Below are 17,698 nucleotides of genomic sequence, written 5' to 3' on the forward strand. Positions count from 1 at the left end.
ATGGGGGGTGAGGGGTAGGAAAAGAATAAATGAAAAAAGATGGGATTGGGGAGGGAGATAAACCATAAGAGACTCTTAATCTCAGAAAACAAACTGAGGGTTGCGGGTGGGGAGGGGGGCGCGTTATGGACATTGGGGAGGGTATGTGCTATGGTGAGTGCTGTGAAGTGTGTAAACCTGGCGATTCACAGACCTGTACCCCTGGGGCTAATAATACATTATATATTAATAAAAAGAAGCCCTGTTCAGTATTAAAAATTAATAACAATAAGAGGTAACATCCCTAGACAAACAAACTGAAAATCTCAAATCAAAAACATCCAGCGAGTCCTGAGCATTTAAAACAAACAAACAAACAAACAAAAAACACTCAGCAAACTGGAAAACTAATACTTGGACAGAAAGAGTTCAAAGAGTAGAAGGAATTTTAAAGTAAGTAGTTAAATCTTCATATGGGTCAGAGGACATGGAAAGCCACAAAGGCCAAACCAGTTAGAAAGCCTGGGATTTAAAGTCAACAGAAGGCCATTGAGTATCACCAAAGCATAAAGAGTTACCAAGTAGGATAGAAAAAATGGATAGAAGATAGAACCCAAAACTTCATAAGTAACCTAACTGGCATTACCAGGACGGATAAAAAACTAATAAGAGTAAGGAAAAGAGAGAATTTCATAAAAGAAAAAATTGAGAAGTTGAAGACACAAGTTATTATTTACATTGAAGGGCATACTGAGTGTGCAGAGAGCTGTGAATGTAACATGAGGTGAGGAAAGAATTAGGGCCAGGGATAAGCAGACTGCCCTAGCTTTCCTGTTGAAAGGATTAACTTCAAACTTTCTAGTGTTATAGAAGAGGAGAGGGCAGCTCCTCACGGATAAACATCGGCTATAGCGCCAGACCGACCTGGCTTAACAGCTTTGGGTCTTATGTGTTCATGATTGTCCTCGGATGGTTTAGGTAACTTTTAGAGTTTCAAATTTTATTATATATAAAGGGATAGAATAATATCTACTTCCATCAATTTGTCATGAGGTTAAATGAGACAAAATACACATGGGTGCACACTTCCTATGCCCCTGTGTATACCAGCTGACCACTACTAGTGGAGTAATTCCCCCTTTTTTGAGAGTTCATAAATTTCTTTGTAGCCTGACCCTAACTCATCTATTGCCTCTTCCCTCCTCTTTCAGTCCCTCAGCCAATCCGTGTCACCTTCCTACCTTCCTCTCACCTCCCAATGTAATGAGACTCTGATCCCAAGGTATTTTGGCCACCCCTCTGTGCTCAGACACACCTGTACCCTCTTCTGTGGAAATGTACTTGTTCATCTTCATTAGCTTCTGGAGAGTAATGATCACACCATATTTTCCAAGTCTATTCAACATCCCCAAAATATTAAATCCTTTAAGTCCTTTTATTTTGTACCTTTAGAAGTGAGGCGAGAGGAGTAGTGTGTCGTTCACCTTTATTCACTAATAACACCTTGTCTTTCTTGCACTGCCTTGGTGATTTTAATAAATTTTACTGTGTGTCTACCTTGTACTAGGTATTATTCTAAAGGAACTTGAGGTATGTCATCGAATAAGACAGCCCCAAGTCCCTCCCTGAAGAGCATATATTCTCATTCTGCTGAGAGGAAATAGTACATATAAGAAATGAGTATGTAGCATGATAGAAAGCGACATATGCTGTAGAAGAAAATGGAGCTGAGTCCTGTGGGTGAGGGTTGCCGGAGCAGGGGGGGTGCAGTTGTAATGAGTGGACCTTGTTGAGACAGCCTCATTTGAGCAAAGTCTTAGAAAGATGAAGTTAGCCACACATATCTAGAGGTCAGAGTATTCTAGGCGAAGGGAATGGCTGGTGAAAAGAATGACTACACAACTTTTTTTGCCCTGAGTGCACTGGAAACTGACTATATAGGAAGTTTTGCCAGTGGTGGGCCATGAACTCCAGGGGGCACAGAGAAAGAATTGCAGAGCTGGGTAGGAGCTGAGGACAGACAGCAGCAGGTGGGCAGGACTTTGAGGGCTGTGGGTAAGAGCATCCTAGTGGTCTAGGGCTTGCTGAGCTGACGTAAATAAAGGGAAGGGGTCTCATGTGATTGGCTTCAGTGACTTTAAAGTAGAAATTGGTGGAGAGTCTTGAAAAGGTTGAAAGGGCAAGAGACAGATAAATGTCGGGATTGCCTTCTTGATCCCACAGGGACAAGGTGATAAGGGTCTCAGAGTTTCTGTTCTCCTCTTAGACCCCTGTCAATGGAGAGTGGAAGGTCTAGAGAGTGGTGGACTTGGTCCCAGGGCTGCAGTTTGCTCCCTGACCCCTCTGTTGTCTGTTTCTTGATGCTGGTTGACGGAACCAAGAACCTCTAGGAAAGCCAGGAGTTAGGCCGCATCCTCATACTTCCTTCAGCCACTGAGATGGGATAGAAGGTGGGGGAATAAAAGGCCCTGGGCAGACATGGCCTTAGTACCAGCATGAGCAGCCCGCTCTTGATCTGTTCAGGGACCAGCTTCATGGATCCCTTGTGATGGAATTGAGGCCTACTTGGCCTAATGTGTTTTCCAATCTATTATTAATGTTATATTATAATGTCATATGCATAAGTGAAGAGATTCTTCATGTCTTTTACCCTTTGTCATATGTTGGGTGTTGAGTTTATCCTTGGGAAATAGGACACATCTTTGGTTAGTAGACATTTGAGGGGCACGTGCTGAAGGGCTGGCAAAGCAATTCAGTGGAACTGACAGCTCTGAGGATGGGCTCAGCTGCTCCCAGCTTCCTGGCTCAGTGACAGTCTTGCAATAAATAATCGGAAACTGGGTGAAATGATAGAAAATGTCAGTTTAAAGTTTTCACTTGTCAAAACCGTGATGGTCTTATCACCAGACCATTGCCGGAGCAGCAAATTGCGCTCTCTCTGATCCTCCTGTTCACTGGAAACGTTCTTCGCCCCGGACTTTTCTATGCTGAACAGTTTTAGGGCACATCACAGAACGATGTCCAGTCTAAACTGATGTGCATTACTGTTCAGTCTGTTTGATCAAGACTTGGTTGGGTCAAAAAGCCACTGTTCGACCTCTCTGTTGGTGAGCTTCAGTGCCTGCCATTTACAACGTCGAGGTGCACAGAGGGGACGTCCCCTCTGTAAAGGATATTCTCTTAGGCCTGTGAAGATGTAACTCACTTTGTGCAACAGATACAATTCTCAAGAACATCAGGGTTTTATTTGTCTAAGGAGCCATTATGCTGTAACTTCTGACCTTTGGAAAGAGGACTGAGGTTCATTTAATTTAGTGCTGAGTTTCTATGAAACATTAGCCAATTTATTTGCAACAAAATGAGAAGTTATTTTGACTGCTTTGTGGCCAAATGCTGTGCGTGAGCCATCGAGAATGTCAGAGCTGCCCGGGGTCTGCGTAGCTTCTAGAATAGGCCTGTGGTTTGACGGTTGGAGCATGAAGGCAGCAGGTAGGACGGATCTCCCAGGGAGCCCGGCAGGTGGGGGCCCAGTTCAGACTCCAGTGTCTTGACCAGTATTTGACACTGACATTTCATCAAGGGGTTAGTTTCTGAATTTCTGAACTCAAGATGGGAAAAAAAAAGAAAATATACTCTACTTTAAAGGTAATTCTCATATTTAAAGCTATAAAACCTTAAGAGGTAGGAAAGCAATATTACTTCTTATATTGCTTGTTGTTGCTGGATTTTTGTTTTTTAATATAAATGTATCTTTGATCCTTTTTTAGCTATTTCCTCCCATTTGCTTCTCACCATAGGTGAATTTGTTGCCTCGAGAGAAAGTGAGGGCTACTGAAAGGGAGAGAGGGATTTGAGACCAGGCAGAGAAGGCAGTGATAATTCACCATGATCACAGGGCAGTGAGTCTGTGTAAATCCTTCTGTTTCCGAGCATGAGGAGGGATCCTGGATGCCCCAGAGCGGGCAAGTCAGACATTCTGGAAGAGCGATAGAGCAGGTGAGAGGGGGCAGGGAGCTCCCCTCAACCCCCACCAGTGCAAGGTGGCCCCACAGTGAGCACAGTCCGCAATTGGTGTAGGTCTTCAGCACATGGTGTGGGCGCTGTCCCTTCTGAGCTGTGTGACTCCAGGCAGGTGGCCCAGCCTCACTGAGCCTCTGCTGCTCCGTCTTCAAGGACAGCGATTGACATGGAGCCGTGGTCAGTGAAGGGCTCTCACTGAGCAGCGTGCCCACCCTCCCTCTCGCTGGCTTCCTCCCACGTCCTCTAGGAGTGTCAGCTCTCAGCCTGAAGACCTTTTTATAAAACTCTGCAACCACGTGCCCCTCCTCAGAAAAGCTGCACGTTACCACGTGGTATAATAGGTCAGCTGTAGGAGTGACTGTTCTCTTCCTGGGCAACATTTAAAAAGCCGTGGAGCTTCTTAACATGGCACATTCCAGAGAGCTTATGTCCTATTCCGGCGAGCTCCCTTCATAACCAGTATGTTGCACTGTGTTTAATTAACTAGTGAGGATGTGATTCAACTAGGATAACAAGATCTGACCTATATTTTGCACGTGGAGGAAGCATTTTCTACCGAGGAATAGTCTAGCCCCGGCGTTTTATCAGTGCTTATTAACTCCGTGCGGTGGAGGTACTTGTAGACACTCGGATTGTTCAGGCTTTTTCTTGCATCTGTGCCTTACGTGTGCAGTTTGCTCTGCCTGGAAGGCCCCTGCCACCGTCTACCTGTCCGTCCCTTCTCTGCACCCCTTCCTCAGCTTCACCCTCCTGGCGGGTGGCTCAGAACTGCTCTGACATTTCATTCTCTGGGAAGCCGGGTGATGCAGCCGCTGGTGAGGCACGCCTCCTCTGTCCATCTAGAGGGAGGTCCTGGGGCCGGGCGTGGTGTGGGGGGCGGGCAGGGGGGGGCAAGGAAAGTGTGCCATCCCGGGGAGCCAGCCCCTGGGAAACTGGGAAGGTTTTCCAAGGAGGCAGCATCTGCACTACAGACTGAGCAGCACGTAGATTGGAAGGAGAACAAAGAAGAACATCTCTGGCAGAAGGAGGAGTAGCGGTGAAGAGCCATCTGCACGTGCTTAAGGCAAAAAAGAAGCTGTTCCCTTGCTTACTGCTTCATCCTAGGATGGCTCTGCTGTGCTGCAGCCATCAGAGCGGCTGAGTCTCTGATGCCGCTTACCTGACAGGACGCGTGGGAAGAGAGCCAGGTGTGGATTTGATCGACGAGTGTGTCACTTCTCTGTTCTCTGAGATTCTGGCTGGCATCCTGACTTTCCGATCTGCAGCAGCATCCGTATCTCTAAAATGGGTATGACAGCCCCACTCACCTCAGGGGCTGCTGTGGGGACTCCGTGGGACCTCGGCAGCTGGCACTCAGCAACACTCACTCCGCAGATTTTATTATTCATCTTGCAACTTCCTAAGGTGTTAAGCAGCTGAGCTGGATCATTTTCTATTTTGATTAGAACTTCTTACTTGATTGCATGAGGTTGGAATAATGAGAATGTTTATTTCCATGACAGTCCAAGATAACAAATTCAGGACGATTGTTTCCCTACAAAATTAAGTAGAGTGGGAAAGCGCAAAGCCTGAGGGGTAAGTGGAAGCTCCTCCCCGGATACCCAGAATAGCATCATAAAGTACTTATATCTGCCATGGCTTAGTAATCTAGATTTTTCATAGGTTTGTTCCTGTAAAAAATTGTGTTCAAATCATTGTGTATTTGTAGCCTATTTCGTATTATCTGCAGAAAGGCCCTGATAACAGGCTCCCTCTGCCCCCCACTCCGCCCCATATCTCAAGGATGCCGTACGTTAGAACACAGATGTGCCTGTGCTGTGCAAAGATGCTCCGCCTCCATCTTCATGGACATTACAAGGGGGCCATGACCAGAGGGCACGGAGTCACCCTGCTGTCCTTCGCAACACAGTCATCACACCGACTTCCTGACAATAATGCCACAGTGCTGGCGAAACAGAACATTAGACCTCAGTCCCGGTTGTAAAGCGCTGTGAAGCCCACAGACTGCTCAGCGTTGGGTTTTCTGGTAGGCAGGAGTTAAAGAGGAAGGAACGTCCTCGCCTTCTTTCTGTTGGACCTGTGGTTCTCCGTCCTCTCCAGGGCCATGGGGCCCGGCCCGGAGCACTGTGCTGTCCGTGGCACACCCGTCGTGTGTGCCGACCCTCCCTTTCCAGGATGCACAGGCTGTGTATCCCTTATGCACAGAGACACTCACGTGGTGCTCATTGGCCAAAGCCTGTGGCTAAAGTGCCTGGCACATTTATCAGGTATTACAGCTGGAAATCTTTGATATTCCTGAGGTCTAAAGTTTCCGTGCTAGATCTCTGCCATCTCAGTGCGAATTCTTTCTTTCAGTGTGTAGCCCTGCTCTTGATTGGTTTATCTTTAAGTTTTAGAATACTTCACTGAATATGATTTAAGCTCTTGGTCAAGTTATTTTATCCTGTTTTCACCCTTTTTTTTTTTTTTTTTTTGGCGTCTTTTGTTCAATACAGTGGTGCTGATTACTATGATTATGGACATGGACTCAGTGAAGAGACCTACGATTCCTACGGTGAGTAACTGGCCCACACGAACCAGAAATAGAGCGGGCAGAGTGGTCCCAGAAACACCTTCAAGACCGGAACTGAGGAGATAAAGACATTTTGACTGAAACAGCAGCTTCCCTTTCAGTTCATCTGTGCATATCTAGCTATTTTCAGCTCCTTTAAGATTTAAATTTAATATTTAAAGAGGACTAAAAACTCAAAGAAAATTGCCTACATTCACATTCTCAACTTAGATTTTCTGTTTGGGTTGATTGCCATGTGCTGATTTTCTCATTTATAGAGTCGTTTGCCAGACTGCAGACACTTGATAGCTTGGGACTTTTTGAAGTGTCTTTGCTTCTTGACAGTGAAGGAAAATGAAGCCCTGGAGACTGCAGCTCCCAAAGGATTGTCCCACCCCCATCTTCATATTTTAATTCATCTCTGATCCCAAACCCTCGAAAAATGTTACAGTGGGAGTCACTCCATAAAGGTTACAAAAGCACTGAGCCAGGTGTGGGGGGCCATAAGGCTCTCTCAGGCTTATGGGGAGACAGCTAAACCCCTCTTAATTCAGTGAGACCTGGTAGAGATGCTGGGGAATCCAGGTCCAAAGTCTCTATGCAGGAGGAGGACAGGTTTAATTAAAAGAATTGGCGGCAGCAACATAATGATAGTAAGAAGCTCCTTTGCCGGAGGGCAAAGAGATCAGAGAACAGGAAGCTTCAATCAGTGGCAAAGCTCTGATAAATGCCTCCAGTACCCAGTGCAAGTGAATCAGGATTCTGGTTAATGGATGTTCTGACATTTCTCTGAACATAACTGAAAAACCATTTTCCGGTGCTCCTTTTGAAGTGCATTTTGTTATATCACCTGCCCCAAGCCGTGATGACCTCACCTTGGATTTTTTTTTTCTTTTTTTTTTTGTTATTTGTAACAAACACTTAAGAGAAATACCTTGGTTTGCTGAATGCTGTCTACTTAAATGGATGCAAGTTAGCTTGAGGGAATGGCGTTGATTGCATGCTTGTATCAAAAGAAGAGGTCATTTTAAGTATTTTTTGTTCACAGACTTTTCAAATTGGTCTCAGTGGACACATGGCTTTTAAATTGCTGTATGTTGCTGCAGAGATGTTAACTGTTTGTAGTCGGAGACTTGTAGATGACTCGTTGAGAGCCCTGGGATGGAACAGGTGTTTAATTTCAGGAGATCGAGATGACAGAATGCCTTTTGTTATTTGTACACTTGTCTTGTATGGATTTAGTATTATGATGAGTGAGATTTGACATTCTGTCTTCAAGTTTATTTCATATGCGGAAAGTATTGTTGAGGCTACATTTCCCCGGAACACGACTTCCGTTCACTCTGTCCACAGCAGGACCCGGGACTCCCTCCTACCCTGCCCACCCCCACAGTGCTCATCGCGTTTGTCTGCTCATGCCTGCACAAATCTTTGTGTTGTCTTTGTTTTTGCTGTCAAAAGAAGTCTGAGTAATCCTCTTCCCATTCTCTTTCCCATTCATAAATGTCTTAACATTTAGCAAAAGGCAGTTCAGTTTGCTGTTTGAGTGTGTGAGCTTTTGTTAAAAATGAGTGACTAAAAGGAAAGTTCTTGCAAAGTCGGTTGCCATTTAAGATACAAAAATCATTTTTTTTCCCCATACTGATAGGCATTGTTAGTGTTTGTAATTTTTCTCTAAGTAATTACCCTTGTTTTTGTTTTTGTTTTTTACCCCTAGTACCTCAGGGCTATCTGTCTTCAATATGATGTCTACCACTGGTTCAGGGTTAAGGTAGATTTTGAAAAATGAAGCCAGCGGGATCCATGGCAATGATCTAATTGTGATTCGATATCTTACTGATTTTAGGGCAAGAGGACTGGACTAACTCGAGACACAAGGCACCTGCAGCGAGGACCGCAAAGGGCGTCTACAGAGACCAGCCCTACGGCAGATACTGATTGTACTGTCTGGTGTTGTGAAATAGCCAGTCTCCACCAGTCCTGTGTACTGTTCAAAGTAATGTTTTTCTATGAACAATCCCTTTTTAAATAAATCAAAATGCTTAAAACCTGAATGGATGGAAGTTTAAAACTACTTTGTGGAAACATCAACCTGGGCAGAAAAAAAAAAAAAAAGACATGTAAAATTTTGTTATTTCCAGTCTGTATATGAAAAAAAATAGGTCATCAAAAGGAAAAAAATAACTTTGATTAACTAGTGTTAAACAAAAAACTAGGTTTACTAAATATGTTAATCCATCCTTTTAACATAAGCCTCACCTTTCATTTTAAAGGTTTCCATAGCAATTAGTTATTTTATCTTTCAGCCATATGCTAGTTTTTTTCTCTTGCCAACATGCGTAAAAAGGGAAGCCAATTACAAGTGCAAATAATGTGGTATTCTTTTGTAACTCAAGTCTTGAAATGTTCTGTAGTGTTGAGCAAAGTCTCCTCTTGCTTGATACTAAATAAACTTTTGAAAGAAATTCCGTGTGTGTGAGCTAACAATTTCATGTTTCTCTTATTTAAAAAGGCCTTCGTAAATAGTTGTAAACAGGGAAAGAGTTCATTTAACAACGCTTGTCATAAAAGGGTCACACTAAACATTGTACAACTGACTTTAAAAATGGTATAAAATTAAATGTACCATTCTATACTCACCGTAGATTTAAATGCTGTTTAAAGAGTCCACATGGTGTTAAGCTGCGTGAGTAGCACGTTAAAACGACGCAAAACCAAATCTTGTTTAAAAACTGGTTTTAAAATAACTACTGATTTTCTGAAAAAGATGTGATCAGTTTTCATCTTGTTGAGCGTTTTTTCACTAGTGCAACTTTGGATTTTTTATGAGAATTTTGGTACCTTAATGAACACCTCACTCCATGCTGGAAGCAATAAGCACAAAGCTTTTAAAGACAATCTGACTTGACTAATTGAGGTCGCACTCGCCAAGGCTGAGGATGTGTAACCCTTAAACGGTCTTCATTGTCAAAGGTAAATAAATCAAATAAGATTTTAATCTCACTTAATTTATCTTAATATAACTAATAAAACCAGGGAGATTACAACTTAGCAAGTTTCATTATCCATTTTAGAGAGGTTTTAAGATCACCTAAATTCTCATTTTAAAAAGTTTAATTTGTTTTAGTAATCTAAAAAGCCTTAGTTCAGTCAGTTTAATTGGGGCCAATTATTCCCTATTAAACAAATGTAAAACCTCATAACTAGTTGTTTGTAATACATTCTTTGGTTAGTAATTGAGGGCACTTCTTAAAACTGACAAATATTTAATAAAGTTATTCTTTAATCATTTGGCTTAAGTTTTTTTTGTTTTTGTTTTTGTTTTTGTTTTTAATTGTAGATGATGTAAAATGTTTAATTTTTGTTTCTTAAGAGATTTCCTTCTCTTTGAGTAAAAAGGTCTTTTCTTTTGTTAGGAAATGTCAGCCATCTTGGGAAGTCAGAGGAACTGGTTGTGCCCAAGGAGCAAACAAAGGTGAGTGCCTTTTGTTCCAATTACTGTGATGTGTTACGGAAGATGAAGACAATTTCATGCTTATCTAAAGTCCCATGGAAACTATCCCACGCTGGTTCCTATTACCAGCACTGGTGATTACGGCAAATTAACTCCTCCAGTCAGAACAGAAGCTCCCCGAATATAAACAAGTCAGACCCAGCCAGCCTTGCTGGTGCCACGGAGGGCAGAGGCGTAAGTCGTCAGTCACAGCAGTTGATACTTGGGTTGCTTTCTTCAATAAGAAATCGAAGCCCAGGCAGTAACATGAAAAAATGTCCAAACTATTAAGGCAAAAAAGCAGTTTATCAAGCCTAACGTATAATATGACCCCAATTTTATTTTTTATTTTATTTTTTTAAAGATTTTATTTATTTATTTGACAGAGAGATCACAAGTAGGCAGAGAGAGGCAGAGAGAGGAAGGGAAGCAGCCTCCCTGCCCAGCAGAGAGCCCGATGTGGGACTCGATCCCAGGACCCTGGGATCATGACCTGAGCTGAAGACAGAGGCTTTAACCCACTGAACCATCCAGGCACCCCCAATTTTATTTTTTTTTTAAACTGTGTGTACTTGCTATATATTTGTAGGTAAAAAATTATACTGGTATGCACCAGATTTTTGACAATAATTATCTTAGGTTTGTGAAAGTATGACTTTGTGTGTACTTTTCTGTCCTTTTTGAATTTTGCAAAACAAGTTATTACTTGTATAAGACAAGTAGCATAACAGTTGTTTTATAAAATTATTTCTTTTTTTTTTTTTTTAAGTTAGGGATCTGTAAGGAAAATGTATTATTAGTTTGGTTGATTCAGGGTATTCTTGTTTTTTGTCTTGTTTTTTTTTTTTTTTTTTTTTTTTTTTTCCTAAACCATCAGAAACATTACTTAGGCCCTGACATCACAGAGTGTCTTGCTTTTTAAAAGTAGTTGTATTTGAGCTCTGCCCCTGACTATGTGCCTTGGGACATCAGCATAAGGGGAATGATGCTTAATGCATGTAGTTGTTACTAAGAATGGAGTGAGCTAATACTGTTAGTGTTTTGAGCTAATATTGTGAGTGTTTTGTAACCGAAAAAGTATTACAGTAAATGTGAAGTTTAATTGTCAAGTTGAATGCCTGTATTTAATGTGTATGGGAAATAGCTGAGCCTTTTTCCCCTCCAATAGTCAAAATTCACCTGAAATAATTACCTTAACTATTGGGAAGAGAATAGGTCTCTTTATTCTCATGGATCAAAATAAGATTTTTGGTTTTGAGGTGTATTTGGGGGATGGGGCAGGGGGACTTTTCTTGCTTAGAAAGAGAATGTGACACATCATGCATTTTTTCAATGTGTGGTTTTAATATTGGAATTTTTCACTCTTTCCTCCTTAGTAAGTAATTTTGGAGGGGGGATTAGCATATTGAATAATAATGTAGGTTTCTTAACTGAGAGATTATAAATAGGTCCCTAGAGGGTAAACCCCCAGATGGTCTTCAGAGCTAATTCATAGGAATTAGTGTTCAGTGTTATGTTTATTTTCATTTTATAGAGAACCCATAGCCCCATTGGACTATAAAAAGGGATCATGAGCCAGAAAGGTCAGGAAGCAGCAGAAATACTTTTGGACAAGAATCCTCCTGCTTGGCTTCCAAGGGCTTCCCATTTTTAGCACATAGTCTGCCGAGCCTTATTGCTTCCGGTTTCCACATGAAGACTCTGCTGTAGACACGGTCTTCCCCACCCCTCAGAGCACGTTGCATCGTTCCCAGATCTTTTCCCCTAACCTTCGTCTACGCTCCTGGGATTAGTTTCTCTCCTCATTTTACAGTGTGTACTGAGCTTGAGTTCTGTGCTAGACATAGAAGCGGCACCCGGAACGTAAAGATCTTTAAGGCGTGGGCCTTCCTCAGACTGCGGCAATTCAGGATGGAAAGGAAGCGTGCTCGCCCCTGTTCCTTCACCCACAGAAATCGTGCCCGCTTCTCAGGACGTGGCCCAGTGCCCTCTCTGAAGTAGCATGCTGAGTTTATACTCATTTTAGTGACGTAGGTTGGTCACACGTTTCCATTATGACCAAGCATAAGCTTGTCACTCTCAGTAAATGATTTCACTGAGTCCTCACAACTACAGGAAGGTAAGTGTGGCCTCCATTTTACAGAGGAAGACACTTTAGCTTCAAAGCGTGAAATCATTTAGGTAAAAAACTCACACCCAGCAACTGGTAGAGCCAGTTTTAAACTTTAATCCAGAGTCTCTGTTGTTGGCCAGGCTCTGGACTAGCACACACTCCCCCATCATCTCTTTGAGCGCAGGGGCTAGTCGACATGTTTGCTGTAACTCCCAGAGCCCTGAGCGTCATGAGCACACAGCTGCTGTCCCATAGTCCCTTCCCTGTCTCTTCCACCCTCCCACCAGATTCCTTCAGATGTTCTTTGATGGTACTTAGGTTCTGAATCATCTTCTGATCAGGATGTCGGCTTGAATCAATATCAGTGTCCATGCAGATACGTTGTGCTACAGATCCTGGAAGTTCAGTACCAATGACATAGTCCTGTCCTTGAAGACACGACAGCCTGCTGGGGAGATGGGCGAGGAAGGAGTTCGTAGCACAGGTGCAGGCACGTGGAAGAGAGACCTGTCTGCCAGGCGGGTGCCAGCAGGGGCATAAGTGCCAGTAGGAGATAACCTCAGCACAGAGGGGAAGGTATTCTGGGAAGCATTCGTATCCCAGCTCTGTCGTTTACCAGCTTGATGGCCTTGCTTAATTACCTGACCTCTCAGAACTACAGTTGAGATGGCAGTGTCCCACCCATAAAATGGCACAGGAATGCCGGCTACCTCTACCTCGGTATTACTGTGGAAGGATTAGAACCGCATGCAACACTGATGTAGGTATTTGCTTGTTTGTTGTTTAATGTAAATGCACGCAATGATAAGAAAGTACGATTGTCTGGGAGCCGGCAGCTAGATTAGGTAATCAGAGAAAGCAACAGATGTGCTGTCAGGGCAGCAGGGAGCACATAATGAAGGGTCGCACACGCCCCTCTAAGAAGCTTAGACACAGTGACCCCATTTTCCTTTGTAACATCCTCCTCACCTCTCAGCTTGCCCCGCTCCCTCCCCCTAGGCAGAGAGAGGGCCTTGTCAGTCTCTGCTTCAACAGGAACTCTGTACCACCCTCTGTTTGCACTGGCTATTGATCTGATGTCCAGACACAGAGTGTCTTAAAAAATAGGGCTCTAACCTTTTATCCTCTCAGTCTCCTCTCAGCAGAGTAAGTGCGCAGCAAGTCAGTGAATATGAGAGAGGGACGTTGTCGGCGGATCGATGGATTCCTAGCAGACAGCGTTAGGGGTGCTTAGGAATAGTTAGCAGAGACCAAAAAAACCCAACAAAAACAAAAACCTTACTCATGTCCACAGGATTATATTTCAGAAGGTCTAGCTCCATTGGTTTAACTCAAAATTAGACAGTGCTTCTGGTCATTGTGTACAGAGAAATAGATCCCAGAGTCTAAAACCAATAATTTGGAGAAAAAAATAAAAATGTAATGAAAAGTCTAATTAGCCAAAATAGAAGCCACTTTATGGGGTTTAGGTAATGAATATAAATAATAAAGTTTGTTATTTTCTATGCAAATAAGATCTATTTGCAATGATATTCAGTGTCTTGTACAGATAGAAAGGGGAAAAAAACCCTATGATTATATTGAAAATCATGAAATCTACTTTGTCTTGATTCTGTGTCCATCTTTCAGAAAGGCTGTAGAACATTTTCAGATCTAAATTGCATCCTCCTCTTACCTAATGGAAAATCCCATCCAACTGAGGTTGATTCTCAGTAGGATTCGATTTCAGTGATTGGAACCTAGCACCAAAATTGTTTCAGACCTTAGTATGATGAGCCCTCCTCACTGCCTACCCCACCCCCCTGCCCCCACGCACACTGGCATACAGGGTAGAGCTCAGGCTCTTGGCTTTGAACCCAAAGCCCAGCGTGATTGTGTTCCAGCCCCGTGGCTGCACCAGCCTTGCTGCTGGACATCCCTCTTGGTGCTTTCTTGTCTGGGTTGTCCACTGCCTGAAATCACGTTTTCTTACCCCTCTCAGCCAGCTCTTGGCCCAGTGAGTCATTGAGGTCTGTCCAGCTTCAAAGTGAGCCTGGAAGCTTCCCCTTGTCCCAGAAGCCTTCCTTGGCACACTGTCTCCACCTCAGGCCTAGTGTCGAATCCCTGCTGAGAACTCTTGGAGTTGCCTGAATTCTGCAACACCTGTCCCTCAGCGGATCGTTCATGCTCCTCTCCACCCACCCGCACCAGCATAGAAACCTCTAGTGTATGCCCCATGCTTCTGCCCGGCAAAGGATCCGTGTACGAGCAGCTGAATATGCGAGTGAGTGAAATGAACGAGGTGGCTCAGGGTCTCCACAGTAGAGGAGAGTGGACTGGGACGTCCTTGGCCTTAACCAGGTGGAGTTAGAGCCATCCTTGAACTTGGAGAGAATTTGGCAGGTTCTTAATGTGGTCATTCAGGTGTAGACAGAGATTCCCAAAAGTCTCGTTTGACCACCACTGCTGGCAAGACCCGGGCCCTGCTCATGTGTCCGTGTTTGCGGCCTCATACCTGACAGGGCCAGAAATGGGGAGAGAGAAGAAATGGGCAGACGCCGTGTGAAGTGAGCCGGGCTGGAGCTGGAGGCATTGTCCCCGGGCTCCGTCTCTGCTCCGCTCATTGACGGGTCTTTCTCACCAACTCTAAGACGAGGCTCTTTGAACGTGGAATCATGTCTGTCTTGACTGGTCCACCCAGATGCCAGCATCATGCCTGGCACACAGTGGGGGCTGATGAGGTGTTCGGTGTGGAACACAAGAGGAAGGGAGTGAATGAGCCAACAACCTTGTAATTCTTAAAATGCCAGCCCTGAGCACTTTGCAGTATTAGTTTGGTTTCTTAGTGGAAATAAGATAGTTACTTCTGCAACTGCTGACTTGTTTAGTGGAAGGAAATGGGAAGCTGGAAAGCCAAAATATGTCCTTTATTTAATAGTTAATACATGTGCGTGGTACAAAATCCAAAAATTTTAGGGGTATATGATGAAACCCCCAAGCCCCCAAGAAGCTGTTGGCATTGGTTTTGGTATATTTTTCCAGAGATAGTCTGTACATGAGCAAAGCACATGTTTCTTTTCTAACTATTAGCTTTTTGCATACGAAACAGTACACAGTTTACTACCCCCTTTTTTTTCATTTTAGAGGATATCTTAAAGTTCATTTTCTATCATTCTTTAAAGCTACCTTTTTCTATTTATTGACTGAATAATAGTTATGTGGTTTATAATTTAAACAAGTATTGATGGACATGAAGTTCACCTCCAGCATTTTACACTCATCAATGCGAGTGCTAGAAAGCCTAGCCCTCCATCTCTGTGATTGCACACATTTGTATACAACTTAAGAACAAATTTCTGAAGTAGGGTCATTGAACCTTTCCATTTTTTATGACTATTACTGTATTGCTTTCCTGAGGAGACTTGAACCCTACATACTGCGTGCATTCCTCACTGTCTGCGGTTAGCACCTGTGCCCCACTCCAAGTGGGCGCCCAGCATGGCGGCTGGCACGGTGTGGTCAGGTCTGGGTGTGGATGAATGAGGCATGTGGGGGCACCAGACCCCTTCATTACAGCCCCCAACTCCCAAGCCTGAGTGGCTTTGCTTCGGGGGGCCCGGGGTGCTACTTTGCAGTGTCCCCACCCAGCTTTTCCTGTGCTCTTGTTCCCCAGATCCTGCCCACGCTTTGAGATCTTCCCTCTCTTCTTTTGCCAAGAACCCTTTTTTTCTGTTCACTCTGAGAGTACTGGCTGCTGGCACTCGATTGGCAAACACCTAATTTGGAGCTTTAGGCCAGAGTCCCTCAGGGTCAGGAATCTGTCCGTTACATTGTGTGCCCTGAAACAGTCATCAGGCTGTTCTGGAAGGACCCATCGATGAACTAAACTAAATCCCAATTAATAGATTTACTATATTTGATGTTTACCTTTTACAGTATCAGCCTTTCAGTTCAGGTGGCATTGATGGGTCCCAACCCCCGCCCCCCCGAAGCACGCGCAGGTGGCACCACATGGCTCCCAAGACGTGGCTCCCTGTCTCAGGTCATGTGCAGCGATCAGAGGCTAAGTGAGGGGGGAAGTGGTGCAGCTGGGGGGCAAGGGGGCGAACCCTGGGCGGAGGGGCAGGAAAAGGTTTCGCAGAGTTGGGAGGCATTGACAGGCTGGTGTAGGTGAGCGAGGCAGGCACTGACCAGGGCAGGAAGCTGCGCCATGTGGGGGGACCTGAGCAGGTGCCTAAGCTGGGAGAGGAACGGGGCAGTGCCGGGGAGCTGGGAGGGGCCAGGTCATGGGGCACCACGAATAGTATGGTGCTGACAGGTCCCCCCAGGGCCAGTGTGTGTGACCAGAATCATGAGGAACAAGCATTGTGACGGCCACTTCTCCATGCTGATTGGGTTCATTCTTCCTCCTTCCTGATGCCCATTGGGTTTTTGAAACAACAGTTATGTTCTGTGTAGCAGAACATAAATATATTCCTTGGTGTTAATTAATAAAAACTTGTAAATACATCTGAACGTTGGGTCTCATCTCAGAGGACAGAATGTCAAGGACTGTCCAGTGTGTACCCCTAGGGACCCGTTTTACATTTTGGTATTAGAGGTTCCATGTCAAACAAGGGCCGTTCGGGAATCACACCCAAAAACCTTGTAATGGAGAGTATTTTGATCCTCCTCATACTAATTTACCATGCATCTTCCTTACTGAGCACAAATATTTTATGTTCTTAAATTTCTGTAATTCTTATTTTGCCTCGTTTTCCATAAATATCCTTATTTCTGTTAAGTTTCTACTTGCCTCCTTCCTCTGACTAAATCCTGCCTTCCCCAACAGAGCATAAATAATTATTAGCTTCTTGATGTATACAAATGTATTTCGTTTTCCTCTCTTTCAGGGGCTTTCCTTCGAATTATGGACTGCTTAGAATTCGTCGACTCACCAATGTGCCTAGTCAGTAAATGAATTCACTTGGGAGCATAAAAATCATCTGAATTTTTTTCACAATTTTATGTCCTGTGAAATGTTTTATAAAATGATATGCTTTTTTAATTTGGAAAGCCTGTTTAAAAAAAGGAAAGAAAATCGATCTTGTTTTGTGGTCTCCTAACAACAACAAACAAATGATTTGTGTGTTACTTAATAAAAACTGCCCATTTCAATCTCCTGCACTTTACTATAAACCTAGAAAAACAAAGTCTTGTTATTTCAACAAGCTCTAAATTTTGCACACTTGAGAACCATCTATGCCTGGAAACTCAATGAGAGAAGTCCAGATGATATACGTAATCCAGATTTGAAAATGATTTGTGTGTCTCAGTGATGGACCAATAAATACGGACGTGTTCTTCCAAAAGTATCCTGTCACGTAAAAGGTTAATATAAAGGCTTTTGCAGGAAGCAGAGTGGTACAGCCAGAAAAGAAAGCTGATTTTCATGCCTCTCTGTAATTTGTTATGGAACATAAAGGTCATAATCCCTGTGGACAGTATTATTCTGTTCACTCTCCTTTCTTCATTTACTGTCGCATTGTGACTTTAATTCCGTATGCCCCAGGAGGATGTTTTA

The 17,698-nt window shown here is 43.6% G+C and overlaps 1 protein-coding gene across 5 annotated transcripts in view; it reads left to right on the plus strand.

The window, feature by feature from the left end:
* KHDRBS3 (KH RNA binding domain containing, signal transduction associated 3) overlaps positions 1 to 17,292 on the plus strand; it is a 185,740-nt gene extending 168,448 nt beyond the window's left edge. For 3 of the 5 annotated variants that reach the window (XM_032316159.1, XM_032316162.1, XM_032316161.1), the window contains exons 8-9: positions 6,495 to 6,553; positions 8,397 to 9,015. In XM_032316159.1, the coding sequence (XP_032172050.1) occupies positions 6,495 to 6,553; positions 8,397 to 8,488 (151 nt within the window). In that variant the 3' untranslated portion in view covers positions 8,489 to 9,015. Of the gene's footprint in view, positions 1 to 6,494; positions 6,554 to 8,396; positions 9,016 to 9,966; positions 10,026 to 17,027 lie in introns of those variants that run through there. The other 2 variants (XR_004279580.1, XM_032316160.1) reach the window with 2 other exon arrangements.
* Positions 17,293 to 17,698: the final 406 nt, after the last annotated feature.

The sequence above is a fragment of the Mustela erminea genome, chromosome 16, assembly GCF_009829155.1.
Source record: "Mustela erminea isolate mMusErm1 chromosome 16, mMusErm1.Pri, whole genome shotgun sequence".
Taxonomy (NCBI): Eukaryota; Metazoa; Chordata; class Mammalia; order Carnivora; family Mustelidae; genus Mustela; species Mustela erminea.